General features: G+C 41.3%; 1 protein-coding gene across 4 annotated transcripts in view; it reads right to left on the bottom strand.

Annotated features, from left to right (window-relative positions):
* LOC122560121 (collagen alpha-1(XIV) chain-like) overlaps positions 1–16,631 on the bottom strand; it is a 188,439-nt gene that overhangs the window by 40,376 nt on the left and 131,432 nt on the right. For 3 of the 4 annotated variants that reach the window (XM_043710374.2, XM_043710375.2, XM_087994895.1), the window contains exons 28-36: positions 16,326–16,469; positions 15,223–15,387; positions 13,891–13,929; positions 13,573–13,711; positions 7,288–7,430; positions 6,530–6,639; positions 3,841–3,999; positions 3,686–3,763; positions 116–202 (exon numbers count right to left, since the gene is read on the bottom strand). In XM_043710374.2, coding sequence (XP_043566309.2) covers positions 116–202; positions 3,686–3,763; positions 3,841–3,999; positions 6,530–6,639; positions 7,288–7,430; positions 13,573–13,711; positions 13,891–13,929; positions 15,223–15,387; positions 16,326–16,469 — 1,064 coding nt within the window. The remainder of the gene's footprint in view (positions 1–115; positions 203–3,685; positions 3,764–3,840; positions 4,000–6,529; positions 6,640–7,287; positions 7,431–13,572; positions 13,712–13,890; positions 13,930–15,222; positions 15,388–16,325; positions 16,470–16,631) is intronic. The other variant, XM_043710377.2, reaches the window with a different exon arrangement.

Here is a 16,631-nt window from a genome sequence, read left to right as displayed (position 1 = left end):
ATATCTATCAGATTTTGTGACTCCATGCACTGATTTAACTGTAACACTTCCCATGTTGTCAATAGAATAATAGTCATTCTGCATTGTGTATTGTATGATAAAATGATCTACTCACTGGGAGTCCTAAAGGCCCAGGTCGCCTTTGGACGGATGATGAACAAGTACACGCATGGATAAGAGGAGGACATGCCACTTCATCTCTCTAAAACCAAGAAAACATTCTCATTAGTACAATTTACGAAACACATGCAGGACATGTAAAGTGATAACCAGGGCTAAGCAATGTCACAATCAATGGATCAGATCTAAGCTCTGCAGTCCTCCCAGGTTTAGTTATGAATGGTGATGGACTATTACACAATTCACTGAAGAAACAGGTTCTATAAATATCCCCATCCTCAATAATGTAACAGAAGTGAAAAAGATAAGGCAGCAATCTCATTATTCATCACTAGCTGGTGGTGAGCAGTGTTTGTAATCATTATAGTCCATTTGGTGTAGATCCACAATGCTATTAAAGAGGATATTCTGCAGGATTTTCACTCAGTGACATTGAAGAAATGGCAATATATTTCCAAGACGGGATGGTGAGTGGGCTGGAGGGGAACTTGCAGGTGGTGACGTTCCCATGTATCTACTGCTCTTGTCCTTCCAGATGGTAGTGGTCATTGATTAGGAAGATGCTGAGATGGAAATGTGTTGCTGGAAAAGCGCAGCAGGTCAGGCAGCATCTAGGGAACAGGAGAATCGACGTTTCGGGCATTAGCCCTTCTTCAGGAATGCCCGAAACGTCGATTCTCCTGTTCCCTAGATGCTGCCTGACCTGCTGCGCTTTTCCAGCAACACATTTCCATCTCTGATCTCCAGCATCTGCAGACCTCACTTTCTCCATTAGGAAGATGCTGTCTAAGGAGCACTGGTGAACTTCTGCAGTGCATCCTGTATATGGTACATCCTGCTGCCAGCGATAAACAATCATCAGCAAGGAGTGCCCAACAGCTCATCTACCTTGTCCTCCTCCAGTGGTCCCCAGCATCACAGATGCCAGTCTTCTATCAGTTCAATTCACTCCAAAAAATGGCTGAAGGCACAGGATACTGCAAAGGTATAGACCCTGTCAACATTTTCGCAATAATATTAAAGACATGTGTTCTAGAACTTGCTGCACCCTTAGCCAAGCTATCCAGGACATATTACAACATTGGCATCTGTCTAACAATTTTGAAAATCATCCAGGAATGTCCTCTATACAAAAAGCAAGATAAATCCAACCTGGCCATTACCATCTCATCAGTCTACTCTTGATCATCGGTAAAGTGATGTAAGGAATCAGCAACCGTGCTATCAAGCAGCACTTCCTTAGCAATAACCAGCTGGACACTCAGCTCCAGTTCTGACAGGGCTACTTAGCACCTGATCTCATTACAGCCTTGGTTCAATCATGGAACAAAACAGCTGAATTCCAGTGACAAGACTGACTGCTCTGACAGCAAAGCTGCAAATGCAGTGTGACATTAAGGAGCCCGAGCAAAACCAGACACATATGAATTGGGAGGAAACATCCCTGCCATAAAAATACCATTTACTTTAGAGTTTGCTCTTTGAACGAGTGGCATGTGGGTTATGGTCTGTGTGTATGAAGAGATTTAATGATCAATGAGATAATGGGAATTCATTTGTGTTGAGAAAGTTTTATAAATGAAAAAAAAAATTGAGGAGCTTTCAGCTCAGTAGGAAAATTTGTTTAGGTACCCCCACCCTCCTCTAGCTTATCTCTCCACGCTTCAGGCTCTCTGCCTTTATTCCTGAAGGGCTTTTGCCTGAAACGTCGATTTTACTGCTCCTCGGATGCTGCCTGAACTGCTGTGCTCTTCCAGCACCACTAATCCAGAATCTGGTTTCCAGCATCCGCAGTCATTGTTTTTACCGAGCTGATTTTAACCCTACTGCGAATCCTCTTGCAAGGATGCCTGCCTTGAAGAAGTTTTCCTCCTCTCTCTACAAGAATCTCAGGGAGTCCCTCTCCCACTGCAACTCCCAGGTCATTTCCTCTGCCCTGAAGCTCTTACTCTATGCTACTTTCTCCCCACTCCCACCCTCCTCTAGCTTATCTCTCCACGCTTCCGGCTCTCTGCCTTTATTCCAGATAAAGGGCTTTTGCCTGAAACGTCGATTTAACTGCTCCTCGGATGCTACCTGAACTGCTGTGCTCTTCCAGCACCACTAATCCAGGAAAATTTGTTTGCTGAGGGAAGAAAACTTAGGGAAAGAGCTTGGAATGCTTTTGTTTTCAGTTTGCAGGAGTCCTTGTTGTCATTAGATGAGTGAAACAGTTCTCCTACAGAAATCGAGAAATATTAGGAAGTAAGCTACCTCAGTGTAAGTGCTTCCTAGAACAGAAGTATTTGGTTTGAGAATATCTAAGCTCAATATTTAATATTTAACATTTAAGCCCAATGAAAAGATTCTTAAACTCTCCAGCAGGAAATGGAAGAAATGTTTAAGTTGAACCAAGAGATGTGATAGGGAACAGACTCACTGGTGTTTGAGTCCTGAAATATGATGATGCTTGGATGGATATGATTATATTTTTAATATAATCTGTCAAATGTGATATGGGCAAATGACTTGGTTTATTCTATTTTTTCCTCATTTCTTTTGTACAATAAACTTCTTTTTTATTGTTAAAACCAAATCTGCAACATTGTGTCCAATGTTTCTTTGAAAGATCATTTATTAAATAAAAACAAAACAAAACATGATCCATCAAGTCAGATTTCAGTCTCGGATCAAACTTAGCCAGGAAGAACATCAGCTGTGCTCATAACAGTTGGTTGGAGACATATCTAGAACAAAGGAAGGTACCTGGGCATACCCACATCCCATGAATGATTAGCCAAGAATGTCACCTAATCTGCAGTAAGCCATGGATATGTTTATCTTGGCATTAAATAGTTGGTTAGTATTTAGTGCTAATAATGCTAAAGTTGTGGGTTCAGTCAGCATGGCTTCTCTTGTGTTTTTGAATTTATTACCATTAGTTTCTATCCCTATGCTGACTTTTTAAATATGATCAGATTCTTAGGCTTAAATTAGGTCATTAGCTTTCACTCCAATGAAATTTGTAGAAATGTATGAGAGCTTTAATTAAATCATCATGGATATTATTGACCAAGCAAGATTGAAATGTAGAGTTAAATGAAGCTCAGCATTAATTATAAAAGAGTTATAACTTTACAAGACCATTTTCTAATTGCGTCTTATCCACCAAGGCCAATTGTACATGTTACATCCCAATGACATAACTTTGATCAGTTCAGAACAAGTTTTCCTTTATTGGTTATGTGTTCAACAAAGCTGCATAATTCAGACTGATGCTTTAGAGAAGTACTGAAAGAATGTTACATCACCGAAGGTGTCTCCTTTCAGATGAGATGTTCTGCAGTTACTTTGTTCTAATACACAAAATGGATTCCATCGTAGCATTCAATAGAAGACAATTTTTCCAATTCCTAATCAATATTTATTCTTCCACCAACGTTCAACCAGTTATTTTATTTTTGTTAAACTTTAGTTTGGGTAACTGCTTGCCACTTTTTCCTATGTACCATGTTAAAAATCTGCACACACAGATTCTATGGTTTACTTTTAAGGCTTCAATGTGATAGTTCGACATGAAACTCACCAGTGCAGGTAGATCACAGCAGTTGTCCATGTCAGCCCATGATGTATTACAAACCATTTCAAATGCTTGTAACTGAAACTAAACAAAGCATTGAGCACAATTAAAAAATAAAAATCTGTCAAAGAAATGAAGAGATCTAATCAGCAATCACTTACTGGCACTGATTGACTGCCAGGGCCCTTCGTATTTACCAGTTTCCCTAGAATCTCAAAACCTTGTGTGGAGATTTTCCCAAGAACATTCATGGATTTCTCTCCAATTTCCATGCAGTCAATATAAAGTTTGACCGTTGTCCTACTCACTGCTATATGGACCTAAAGAAACAAGGAAAAACAGTTTTACATTTGTATTATTTGTCATCAATATTCCATTTGCATTAGGAGAAAGGCTCTTTAACTGCTATCACGAGAGGCTTAGATATTACTAAAATAAATATAGAACTGGAAACAACCCTGCGGTTAATCTGGCCAGTTCCAACCAGTTAAACCCTTTGTCAAATAATGAATCTGTGTTTGAAAAAAAAACTGTTACTTCGAAAGTTCACCAAGTTGTTGAATCTAAACTGCCTGTGCACCTTCCTTCTTCCAAATACTTGCTTTTTCTTTAGTCATGGAAAGCGTAACAATCTTGAACATATTATCAACACCAAACTAACCTTTTCTTCAAAACCTTGTGGTATCTCCCTAAGCCTTCTACATATTAAACAGTATGGCTCTTCTAACATTCCTCAAACTAAATTGATTGCTGCATTCTGCTTGGATGTGATGAATCTTTTACCCCTATAGTCATACATACCAGGATGAGGCTAGCTTTCCTCACTACTGCTGCATACTGCACTATTGTCAACAGCAAACTATCAACCATTAGTCCTACATTCCTTGCCTCTGATGTGTCCTTTTGCCTAAAATTATTTAGTTTAAATTCCCAATTGTTTACTTCACTTTCAGTTTTTACACTTACTCACATTAAAGGTCATTTGCACTCAGGAGCACACATTTCTAATGTCTACAGATCTGTTTGGATTTAGTTTGCCTATTCCTTATTGAATGAACCCTTTTCTCATGCAATTTGGTGCCTTTTTCAACTCCTTTAATGTCCTCAGATGCATCTATGGTGTCTCTACCTCTAGAAATTCAGGCATATATGCTAGTACTTTCTATAAACATAGGGAGGAATTACTCAGTGTACCTGCTTGTCTTTGGTCATGTGATATTCTGTCACCTTGGAAATCTTTACGTAATACAGGAAGAACTAGCCATTTGGATACAGAACTGCCTCAAAGATAGAAGACAGAGGGTGGTGGTGGAGGGTTGTTTTTCAGACAGGAGGCCTGTGACCAGTGGAGTGCCACAAGGATCAGTGCTGGTCCACTACTTTTCATCATTTATGTAAATGATTTGGATGGGAGCAGAAGAGATATGGTTAGTAAGTTTGCAGATGACACCAAAATTGGAGGTGTAGTGAACTGCATAGAAGATTACCTCAGATTACAACGGGATCTTGATCAGGTGGGCCAATGGGCTGAGAAGTGGCAGATGGAGTTTAATTTAGATGAATGTGAGGAGCTACATTTTGGGAAAGCAAATCTTAGCAGGACTTATACACTTAATATAAGGTACTAGGGAGTGTTGCTGAACAAAGAGACCTTGGAGTGCAGGCTCATTGCTCCTTGAAAGCGGAGTCGCAGGTAGATAGGATAGTGAAGGTGGTGTTTGGTATGCTTTCCTTTATTGGTCAGAGTATTGAGTACAGGAGTTGGGAAGTCATGTTGCGGCTGTACAGGACATTGGTTTGGCACCTGTTGGAATATTGAGTGCAATTCTGGTCTCCTTCCTATCAGAAAGATGTTGTGAAACTTGAAAGGGTTCAGAAAAGACTTACAAGGATGTTGCCAGGGTTGGAAGGAGGATTTGAGCTATATGGAGAGGCTGATTGGGCTGGGGCTGTTTTCCCGGGAGTTTCGGAGGCTGAGGGGTGATCTTATAGAGGTTTACAAAATTATGAGGGGCATGGATAGGGTAAATAGACAAAGTCTTTTCCCTGGGATGGGGAGTGCAGAACTAGAGGGCATAGGTTTAGGGTGAGAGGGAAAAGATATAAAAGAGACCTAAGGGGCAATGTTTTCATCCAGAGGGTGGTAAGTGTATGGAATGAGCTGCCAGAGGAAGTGGTGGAGGCTGGTACAATTGCAACATTTAAAAGGCTTTTGGATGAGTATATGAAAAGGAAGGGTTTGGAGGGATATGGGCCGGGTGTTGGGAGGTGGGACTAGATTGTGTTGGGATAACTGGTCGGCATGGACAAGTTGGACCGAAGGGTCATTTCTGTGCTGTACGACTCTGTGACTCTTTAATCCCACTGTTAGTTGTTTCTTGTAAGTTTACCTGCAATCCTACCCTAACTTGATACTTTACACTTTTAAGTACATTGTCCATTGCCTCTAACTTACTTCAGAATTCTCTTTGTCCATCTGCTATCCAGGCAGACTTGCCTTTTTTAAACCAATCGTCTTTTCACCTTATTCCCCATATTAGTTTTGTTGTTGTTGTGTGACTAAAGATGTGAGAACAATAAATCCATCTATTTTGATTCATTATTTGACATGGGTTAATATCTTGTTCCCAAGCAAAGGAATCGTAAAGTATTAATGTTTGCTGCATGATATCCTCATTTGTCATTTTGATTTCATGTGTTAATTGATTAAAAATGATATGACTGCTGGGAAGCATATACATATGGATAATCAAAGCACCAACAACATACTTTGGTACACATATAAATATCAGAAATCAAACATTACATAAGTACTGAGTTCTAATCGGGCTTTAAAAATAACGGATGTACCTTATGAAAACTTCCAAAGAAAACTTTTTTAACTTCGGGTTGGTTAAAAGTAACTTCCTGTAATTCACTCTTATAATCAAGATGAAAATACTTCAGAGTTTGTTGGTTACCTGTAAGTTACATGGAATAACAAATTAAAATTATATTACTTTTAATGTAAAATTGGTGCTAATTGATATCAATTGTCAATATTTTTGAGATGTTTATTTTACAAAATTGTACACCCAGCTGCACACTTTACTCAATTAAAAGGTGTTCTGCAAATTTGAGCCATGTTACTCTTTTTTTCATTCTGATTCATCTCTTCATGAATTTCTGTTTACTCTCCCAACAGGAAAGGGTCCCTTTTAGATTAGATTAGATTAAATTACATTACAGTGTGGAAACAGGCCCTTCGGCCCAACAAGTCCACGCCGACCCGCCGAAGCGCAACCCACCCATACCCCTACATTTACCCCTTACCTAACACTACGGGCAATTTAGCATGGCCAATTCACCTAACCTGCACATCTTTGGACTGTGGGAGGAAACCGGAGCACCCGGAGGAAACCCACGCAGACACGGGGAGAACGTGCAAACTCCACACAGTCAGTCGTCTGAGGCGGGAATTGAACCCGGGTCTCTGGCGCTGTGAGACAGCAGTGCTAACCACTGTGCCACCGTGCCGCCCATAAATTTATTAAATGGTTCCCTGCTAAAAGTATAAATGAATCTTTAAAAAAAAAATTACTTGTTTAATTTGAGTTCAAAAGCCTTACAGTTAAGCACCACTCCAACAAGAGGCTGAAAATCTTCATCTACAATCTGCCAAATGGCATATGGTTCTTTTGGAGTATTATGCAGTAATCGGAAGAGCAATGTAATCGTATACTCTGGAGGTAGTCCGGTGGGGTGGATATTCCTACATTTAAAAAAAAAGATAAATTCAAAAGAAGAGCTCAGAAGTAAATGTTTTTTGATTATATTTTTTAACAGTTGGATTTTAACTTACAAATGGAGGAAAAATATGAAGGATTTGCCTGATTAACTTTTGCCAAGTCCAATTCCCAACAATGCTCAGTCTTATGGAAAATCCATACTCAAGAATATCATGGCATGAAATGATGCAACTAATTTCTGCACATCACAGTGAACTCATCATTTCAATCAAGGTTCTGCTAATTCCAGCTAGCTGTGCAGAGGATTGAAGGAGGTACACATAAAGGAGGAAATAATCTCCAGACTGCATCGTGATTGTTATTGATGCAATAATTTTACAATGTGTGTTAGCTTGCTAGGGAGTTCTTTATGAAAGTTTTTTTCATTAAATTCCTTTATTCCTGTTCAACATAGTCTCATTAACAAATGGCAAGTGTTCATTGCACGTCCATAAAATTTCAACATTCTTGACTTTTGTTGTTGGGAATATTGATTGATTCAAGCTTCAGGGCAGCCAGTGGCTGAATTTATGAGGAGAAAGTGAGGTCTGCAGATGCTGGAGATCAGAGCTAGAAATGTGTTGCTGGAAAAGCGCAGCAGGTCAGGCAGCATCCAGGGAACAGGAGAATCGACGTTTCGGGCATAAGCCCTTCTTCAGGAATGAGGAAAGTTTGTCCAGCAGGCTAAGATAAAAGGTAGGGAGGAGGGACTTGGGGGAGGGGCGTCGGAAATGTGATAGGTGGAAAGAGGTCAAGGTGAGGGTGATAGGTCAGACTGGGGTGGGGGCGGAGAGGTCGGGAAGAAGATCTCAGGTTAGGAAGGCGGTGCTGAATTTGATGGATTTGACTGAGACAGGGTGGGGGGAGGGGAAATGAGGAAACTGGTGAAATCCGAGTTCATCCCTTGCGGTTGGAGGGTTCCGAGCCGGAAGATGAGGCGTTCTTCCTCCAACCGTCGTTTTGTTGTGGTCTGACGATGGAGGAGTCCAAAGACCTGCATATCCTTGGTGGAGTGGGAGGGGGAATTGAAATGTTGAGCTACAGGGTGGTTGGGTTGGTTGGTCCGGGTGTCCCAGAGGTGTTCTCTGAAACGCTCCGCAAGTTGTCGGCCTGTCTCCCCAATATAGAGGAGGCCACATCGGGTGCAGAGGATGCAATAGATGATATGTATAGAGGTGCAGGTGAATCTGTGGCGGATATGGAAGTTTCCTTTGGGGCCTTGGAGGAGGGTGAGGGGGGAGGTGTGGGCGCAAGTCTTGCACCTCCTGCGGTTGCAGGGGAAGGTGCCGGGAGTGGAGGTTGGGTTGGTGGGGGGTGTGGATCTGACGAGGGAGTCACGGAGGGAGTGGTCTTTACGGAATGCTGATAGGGGAGGGGAGGGAAATATATCCTTGGTGGTGGGGTCCGTTTGGAGGTAGCGGAAATGACGGCGGATGATGCGCTGTACATGGAGATTGGTGGGGTGGTAGGTGAGTACCAGTGGGGTTCTGTCCTGGTGGCAGTTGGAGGGGCGGGGTTCAAGGGCGGAGGAGTGGGAAGTGGAAGAGATGCGGTGGAGGGCATCGTCGACCACGTCGGGGGGGAAATTGCGGACCTTGAAGAAGGAGGCCATCTGGGTTGTGCGTTTTTGGAACTGGTCCTCCTGGGAGCAGATGCGGCGGAGTCGAAGGAATTGGGAGAATGGGATGGCGTTTTTACAGGGGGCAGGATGGGAGGAGGTGTAGTCCAGGTAGCTGTGGGAGTCGGTCGGTTTGTAGTAGATGTCCGTGTTGATTCGGTCGCCTGAGATAGAAATACAAAGGTCGAGGAAGGGGAGGGAGGAATCTGAGACTGTCCAGGTGAATTTGAGGTCGGGGTGGAAGGTGTTGGTGAAGTGGATGAACTGTTCACCCACTTCACGAGGACGCCGCATCTGCTCCCAGTTCCAAAAACGCACAACCCAGATGGCCTCCTTCTTCAAGGACCGCAATTTCCCCCCCGACGTGGTCGACGATGCCCTCCACCGCATCTCTTCCACTTCCCGCTCCTCCGCCCTTGTACCCTGCCCCTCCAACCGCCACCAGGACAGAACCCCACTGGTACTCACCTACCACCCCACCAATCTCCATGTACAGCGCATCATCCGCCGTCATTTCCGCTACCTTCAAACGGACCCCACCACCAAGGATATATTTCCCTCCCCTCCCAGCATTCCGTAAAGACCACTCCCTCCGTGACTCCCTCGTCAGATCCACACCCCCCACCAACCCAACCTCCACTCCCGGCACCTTCCCCTGCAACCGCAGGAGGTGCAAGACTTGCGCCCACACCTCCCCCCTCACCTCCCTCCAAGGCCCCAAAGGAAACTTCCATATCCGCCACAGATTCACCTGCACCTCTACACATATCATCTATTGCATCCTCTGCACCCGATGTGGCCTCCTCTATATTGGGGAGACAGGCCGACTACTTTTTTTTAAGATTACTTACAGTGTGGAAACAGGCCCTTCGGCCCAACAAGTCCACACCGACCCGCCGAAGCGTAACCCACCCATACCCCTACATTTACCCCTTTACCTAACACTACGGGCAATTTAGCATGGCCAATTCACCTGACTTGCACATCTTTGGACTGTGGGAGGAAACCGGAGCCCCCGGAGGAAACCCACGCAGACACGGGGAGAACGTGCAAACTCCACACAGTCAGTCGCCTGAGTCGGGAATTGAACCCGGGTCTCTGGCGCTGCGAGGCAGCAGTGCTAACCACTGTGCCACCGTGCCGCCCACTTGCGGAGCATTTCAGAGAACACCTCTGGGACACCTGGACCAACCAACCCAACCACCCTGTATCTCAACATTTCAATTCCCCCTCCCACTCCACCAAGGATATGCAGGTCTTTGGACTCCTCCATCGTCAGACCACAACAAAACGACGGTTGGAGGAAGAACGCCTCATCTTCCGGCTAGGAACCCTCCAACCACAAGGGATGAACTCGGATTTCACCAGTTTCCTCATTTCCCCTCCCCCCACCCTGTCTCAGTCAAATCCATCAAATTCAGCACTGCCTTCCTAACCTGAGATCTTCTTCCCGACCTCTCCCCCCCCCCCACCCCAGTCTGATCTATCACCCTCACCTTGACCTCTTTCCACCTATCACATTTCCGACGCCCCTCCCCCAAGTCCCTCCTCCCTACCTTTTATCTTAGCCTGCTGGAAAAACTTTCCTCATTCCTGAAGAAGGGCTTATGCCCGAAATGTCGATTCTCCTGTTCCCTGGATGCTGCCTGACCTGCTGCGCTTTTCCAGCAACACATTTCCAGCAGTGGCTGAATTTAGCCAATAAGGAACATACATAACCTTTGATATGACATGGATTCAATGGCCATAAAACATGTCTTCACAGCATCCAGTTCTTTGCACAATGTGTGTTTTTGTTTGGGCGTAACATGGCATTCGGAATGCACATGCAAACTTCTGGTGTATGCTACACTGCAACTGGAGATCAGTTAGCTTAGTTGGCTGGATGGCTGACTTGCTAAGCAGACTAACATTGGCTGAGGTTACCAGGAGTTTACTCTCTTGCTCAAGGCTGAGGTTACTCTCCTTCCCAACCTCTACCTTCATCTGTGACATGGTGACCCTGTTTTTTCTACTCAACAGGAAGCTTAGCCGCAAACATTTCAATGAGCAGGCAGTGCATGCAGTTTTGTCGTGCCAGAAGCAATGGGCAATCTTACTGGCAAACTCACTTTTGTTTTCAGGCCCCATCCAATTTTGCCCCAGTGCATCTCAAGAAATTCTCACAAGGCTAATGAAAGCAAGCATTTCTGGGGACTGATGGGTGACCTTATGAAGGTTTTTAAAATCATGAGAGACATAGGTAAGGTGAATAGCTGAAGTCTTTTTTCCCAGGATAGGGGAGTCCAAAACTAGAGGTGAGAGAAGAAAGGTTTAAAAGAGATCTGAAGGGCAACTTTATCACGCAGAGGGTGGTGCATGCATGGAACAAGCTGTCAGAAGAGGAGGTGGAGGTTGGTACAATTCCTACAATAGTTTAGAAGAATATGGACCAAATGCTGGCAGATGGGACAACATCAGTTTAGGATACCTGGTTGGCATGGATGAGTTGATGGGAAGCCTCTGCTTCCATGCAGTATAACTCTATGACTCCAAGACGTTACGACTAACTGTGCCTTGAAATTTTTAACTGGGTAAATGCTACTTCCAGATTCTATATAGATGATAAAATGATGACATTTGCGTATCACACATAGACAATTTTTAAGAAACTTCCAATCGATGTCAACTAATGTAAAAGCTCCATTATAATTTCTGAAAGCAATGGTAACTATTGGCACTTGCACATTACATTGAACCTTAACTGCAATCATTATATAGTTTCAAACTTGGGCTTTTCTTTAGAAGCAATTAGTATTTGACAAGGCAATAAGAACTGCATGGTTTAATAAACTTGGTATTAAAAATGGGGTATATTTAGCAATGATTAGATTTAAGTGGAGATGCTGGTTAATGTATAAATTAATATAAAAAAGCATGAGAAATCACATACAAATTGAAACCGATACATATGAACAGAAATAATTGCATGCAGTTGAGAGCTGTTTCTATTGATTATGATGTAAAAGCCTCTATTCAAAATCTAGACTTTGAGATGGGCTGAGACCTTACATTATAACAAAATCAACACACTAAATCTATTCTTTGAAAGTGGTGAACAAAGCATTGTTAAAAAAAAGAGAAAAGAAATCAAAGTGTTTTGTCCTCCAACATCCAATTTAAATGATCTGTCACATTCGCTGTGTCATTCAACTGGGTAACCTAGAAGCTACAAACATTAACACACAAGACCCTGTTCCTAGTAGGCTAAAGGAGTTGGATCCTACACTGTACCATTTTCATTGAGGGAAGCATTATGGAAATTGCCAATTCTTGCTGCATTCGCCATAGCTATGCCATGACCAATCAAAATCAACCAGCTTGGTCTGAATTTATTTAATTAAAACTGAACAAACCCTTCCTGCTGCATTTCCATGCCAAACATGTTCCAATTAGTGTACACTCTGTTTTCATACAGTCTAACATGATGCTTTCTTGGTTTTTTGCCTGTCAATCCTGATGAGTACATGACATAAACCTTTAACATCTTGTCTTTTATTCAGCAATATTTAAATGTAATATTGTTATTTTAAATTGTGTGTTATTTTTTAACTGTTCAAAATGTAATGTTAGGTCTCAGAAATGTTTGTTATGAAGAAAAACGTATTGAAATGATAATTTTAAAAATCTTAACTGGTTTACCAATCAATTGATGATAAACTGTTTGCATATATATTTTCATCATTAGTATTTGAAAAATCATGTCACAATTAATATAGGCAGTTTCCAATGTACATTTTAGCATTAAAAAAAAAGGAAGAAAGAATTGTGAACATGAAGTGTACCACATGCAATGTTACAATATATTAAAAAAATCTGACTGTGCTATGAATCAAAAAGTGTGGTGCTGGAAAAGCACAGAAGGTCAGGCAGCATCCAAGGAGTAGGAGAGTCAACGTTTTGGGCATAAACCTTTCATCAGGAATGTGGTGGGGTGGGGGCCCAAGGGGACTGAGAGATAAATAGGACGGGGGTGGAGCTGGGGGTAAAATAGCTTGGAAGGTGATAGGTAGATGAAAGAGGTGGGTGATGGTGATAGATTGGAGCGGAAGGTGGTGTTTACTACAAGTTCAAAGGAATAAGGAACACTGCTGTACAACACAATGTGTTATTTTGTTGTTCATGTTTAAGTGCCCCCCCTTTTAAGGCTAGCAATTCTACTGGAGTGAAAAGGGTCATTGCTATTGATATTGAAAATCATAACGACTTTGTTAGCGAGAAAATCAATGCTTTGTTTGAAGATATTGAGACTTCAATGTTTTCTGTTCAATGGAAATTACATAAAGTTTATCAAAGGTGAAGAAGAGAAAGCCAATCAGTTAGGCATAAAGCATCGTTCAGACTAGCAGTGACAAAGATGTGAGTGAGGGTCTCAACGATTTGTGTGCTGGGAAGGGATTGGAAGTGAACAACAATAAGATGTGTAAATGTGCTCTTGGGAATAGATGGAATTAGACTCTCATACATACCTGGTGGTCTGTGTAAGCTGCGCATTTTCAAAAATGATATATGATGGTAAACCTGTAAAGATGTCAAACTGCATAGAAACTCCTTCAAGTTCTGAATATTCCCTGACGTCTAAGCCAAATGCCTCCATCATGTTAATTCCTATAAGAGATATATCAAACTATAATTGTGATACAAAACCGGTTTTGGTCCATAATAAATTTGAGAAACCATCAGCATTTTATCTGACAAATAATCATTATTAATTCCAGAATGTTAGCATTTTCACTTCTTTAGAACTGAAAACAGCTGAATCAAAATAAATTACATAGACTTCATACCTGGCACGACAGTGTCCTTAATATTTGTTAAGGGACAAGCTGAAAATAAGCATGAAAGATCAATTAATCAAAAATGACATCCTTCAAAAATATTTGCGAATGATTCACACAAAATTAAGTTGCTTTTGCTATGCAGATCAACTCAACAATTTTACTTACAACCATATCATCAATCAAATATATGACCAGTTACTATGAATTTAGTATTACTTGTTAAGGAAAGAAAACATGGCCAATATAGTAAGTGGATTCTCTGTTCTTTGAAAACCTCTGTTGGATTTTTGGCAGCCAGCAGAACAAATGAACAGTATTACAATACTTTATTTAAAGAATAGCAGCTAAATACAATCTTTAAAAGTATCCACCGAAAAGTTGGTGAAGTCCTGAAACTGAACCCACATTTATCTAGATAAACCAGAAATAATAATCAACTGAAAGAGGTAGGAGTTAGAAAACTGATTCAATAATCATACATATCTTTCATTAACCACCAGTTTTAATTGCCACTCTGATAATGAATTTTTTGGGTTGAAAGAATTAGTAACACAAACTTATAGAAATCAAGCAAAAAAAACCGGGAAGCCCTTTCAAGATTGTGCAAGTAGGTCAAATATTAACATTATAAATATTTTAGCTTTCTATCTGATTCATGTGTATAACCCACTCAATTACTTCACTTATAAAATATAACTTATTTAAATATAAAATATTAGAAGAAAACAGATTCACTGGGTTTCACTTTCTGGTTTTCTGTCTATGTGGTCACTTCAGTGAGTTTGGCTGTTTACCCCCTTTGACATCATTGCCACTGAACACTTGGAGGCCCCTTTGACATGTCATTGTATTCAAATAGTCATCAAGAAATGATAAAGCTGCTCTTCAGAGGTTACTGGCTCAGTGAGGGGAGCCTTCAATTAGCTTATTGATGAGCACCATTACTTTCCTGCAAACTATGAAATCCAGCTCATCATACGTGATTTAACACCCACAGTCTGGAACTTCAGTCAATGGGACTTGACATCACAACCTCAGATACAACCTCAATGCACTCAACTTGTAGCCCTTCATGACCTAACAGATAGAAGATTGCACAAGATACAAAGACATACTCTGAATTATTAAATGGGAAGCTTTACATGCGGAGAACCAATTTGTAAATATCGGAATAGACACAAGTCAATCTGAATATGCCAAGTAAAGCTGCATTGAGCCTTTAATAGTTAAGATGATCTGTGATACATATTTAAAGTGGTGAACTCAACTTTCTTAAAGGTTCCAAAGTTTTGTGTCTCCTGTCATGGTAACACACATGCAGTGCGGGAAAGTACTTACTTGTAGAGACAATCTGACAAATGGATGAGATAAATTTGTTTCCAACAGCACTTAAATCATCAAAATCATTTACATGCCATACAGTTCTCATGCTAGGTGTGACTGCAATTTCATTAATTTTCTCCTCATCAGCATCATCGACGCCAAGAATAAAGATAAAGAAGCCTGTATAAAAACATTGAAATGAACTTTACAATGACATAACTAACAACACAGATATTCTCTGGTGCCAACCGTGCACTACCTACATTTTCCTTAGTACAAATTAAATGACTTGTCATTTATAACAAACTGGATACAAATATTGTTAATATCTATCACAAGCCAGGTGCCACACATTTTACAGAAGCAAAATAATGTTAACGATGAAGATTGAAAAAGCCCGTCAGAAATCTGCAGCCTGAAATGTACAAGCTGACAGCAGTGGCCCTGCTATGTCAATAATTACTTGGCATTATCCACTTAGACCATCATCCTACTTGAATAGTGGCTTTAAAGGGACAGAACAGGTAATTAACTAAATATTGGAATCGTGCATCAGATGCCAGACATCTCATAAATAACATCACATGGGATCTAGTAACACACACTGAGTCCACATTGGCGGATTCAAGGAGGAATAATAATTCTTCAGTTAGCTGAGTTGGCTGGTTTGAGATGCACAGTGATGCCAACAGTGTGAGTTCAATTCCTGCATTGGCTGAGATAACAAGGAAGGACTCTCCTTCTCAATCTCTTCCCTCACTTGAGGTGTGGTGACCTACAGGTTAAACCACCACCAGCCATCCCTCGCTAACAAGAGGGAAGCCCAATGGCTTGGTAGGATTAGGGCAACTTTACATTTTTAATGACAACTGATAATTATGAGCGTAATTATCATGGTGTGCAGCATGATGCTACCAGATCACATGAAACATGAACCTGAGTGTTTGGTTTTAGAGGTGTCCACCATTACATTTGCCTCTATATAGTATGCATATACTTCATAAAAGTTGGCAAAGTTCACTGAACATCAGGATGGGAACTACCTTCTATCAATAACCCAGCCATGATCTTAGTACACACAATTCACATCACTGAGTGATGGTTGTCTGTCACATCACCTTTCAATCCTAACTCCTGCAGCGTTTGATGTATTTCACCCAGTATGGTCCCACGAGTGATCACGATCAAAAGTTTGTGAACACCGTGCCTCCTCAGTGTTTCTTCTTTGGAAAAAGGATCATTGGATGGTCTGCTACCCTTGACTATAAAAGAAAATTAAATAGCATGTGATTGAGAAGTTAAGAAGTTTAAGAGAGCAAGGAAGACAATGTCTCAGCAGGTCATACACGCAAAGACAAATAAAGTGTTTTCATATGACAGAGGTACCTATTTAGAGAGTAAAGATATTAAAAGAGAATAAAGGT

The sequence above is a fragment of the Chiloscyllium plagiosum genome, unplaced genomic scaffold, assembly GCF_037043375.1.
Source record: "Chiloscyllium plagiosum isolate Xiang-an unplaced genomic scaffold, Cpla_swu_hap1 HiC_scaffold_15, whole genome shotgun sequence".
Taxonomy (NCBI): domain Eukaryota; kingdom Metazoa; phylum Chordata; class Chondrichthyes; order Orectolobiformes; family Hemiscylliidae; genus Chiloscyllium; species Chiloscyllium plagiosum.
The sequence above is the reverse complement of the archived record's forward strand: the minus strand, read 5'-3'. Positions and strand labels throughout refer to the sequence as shown.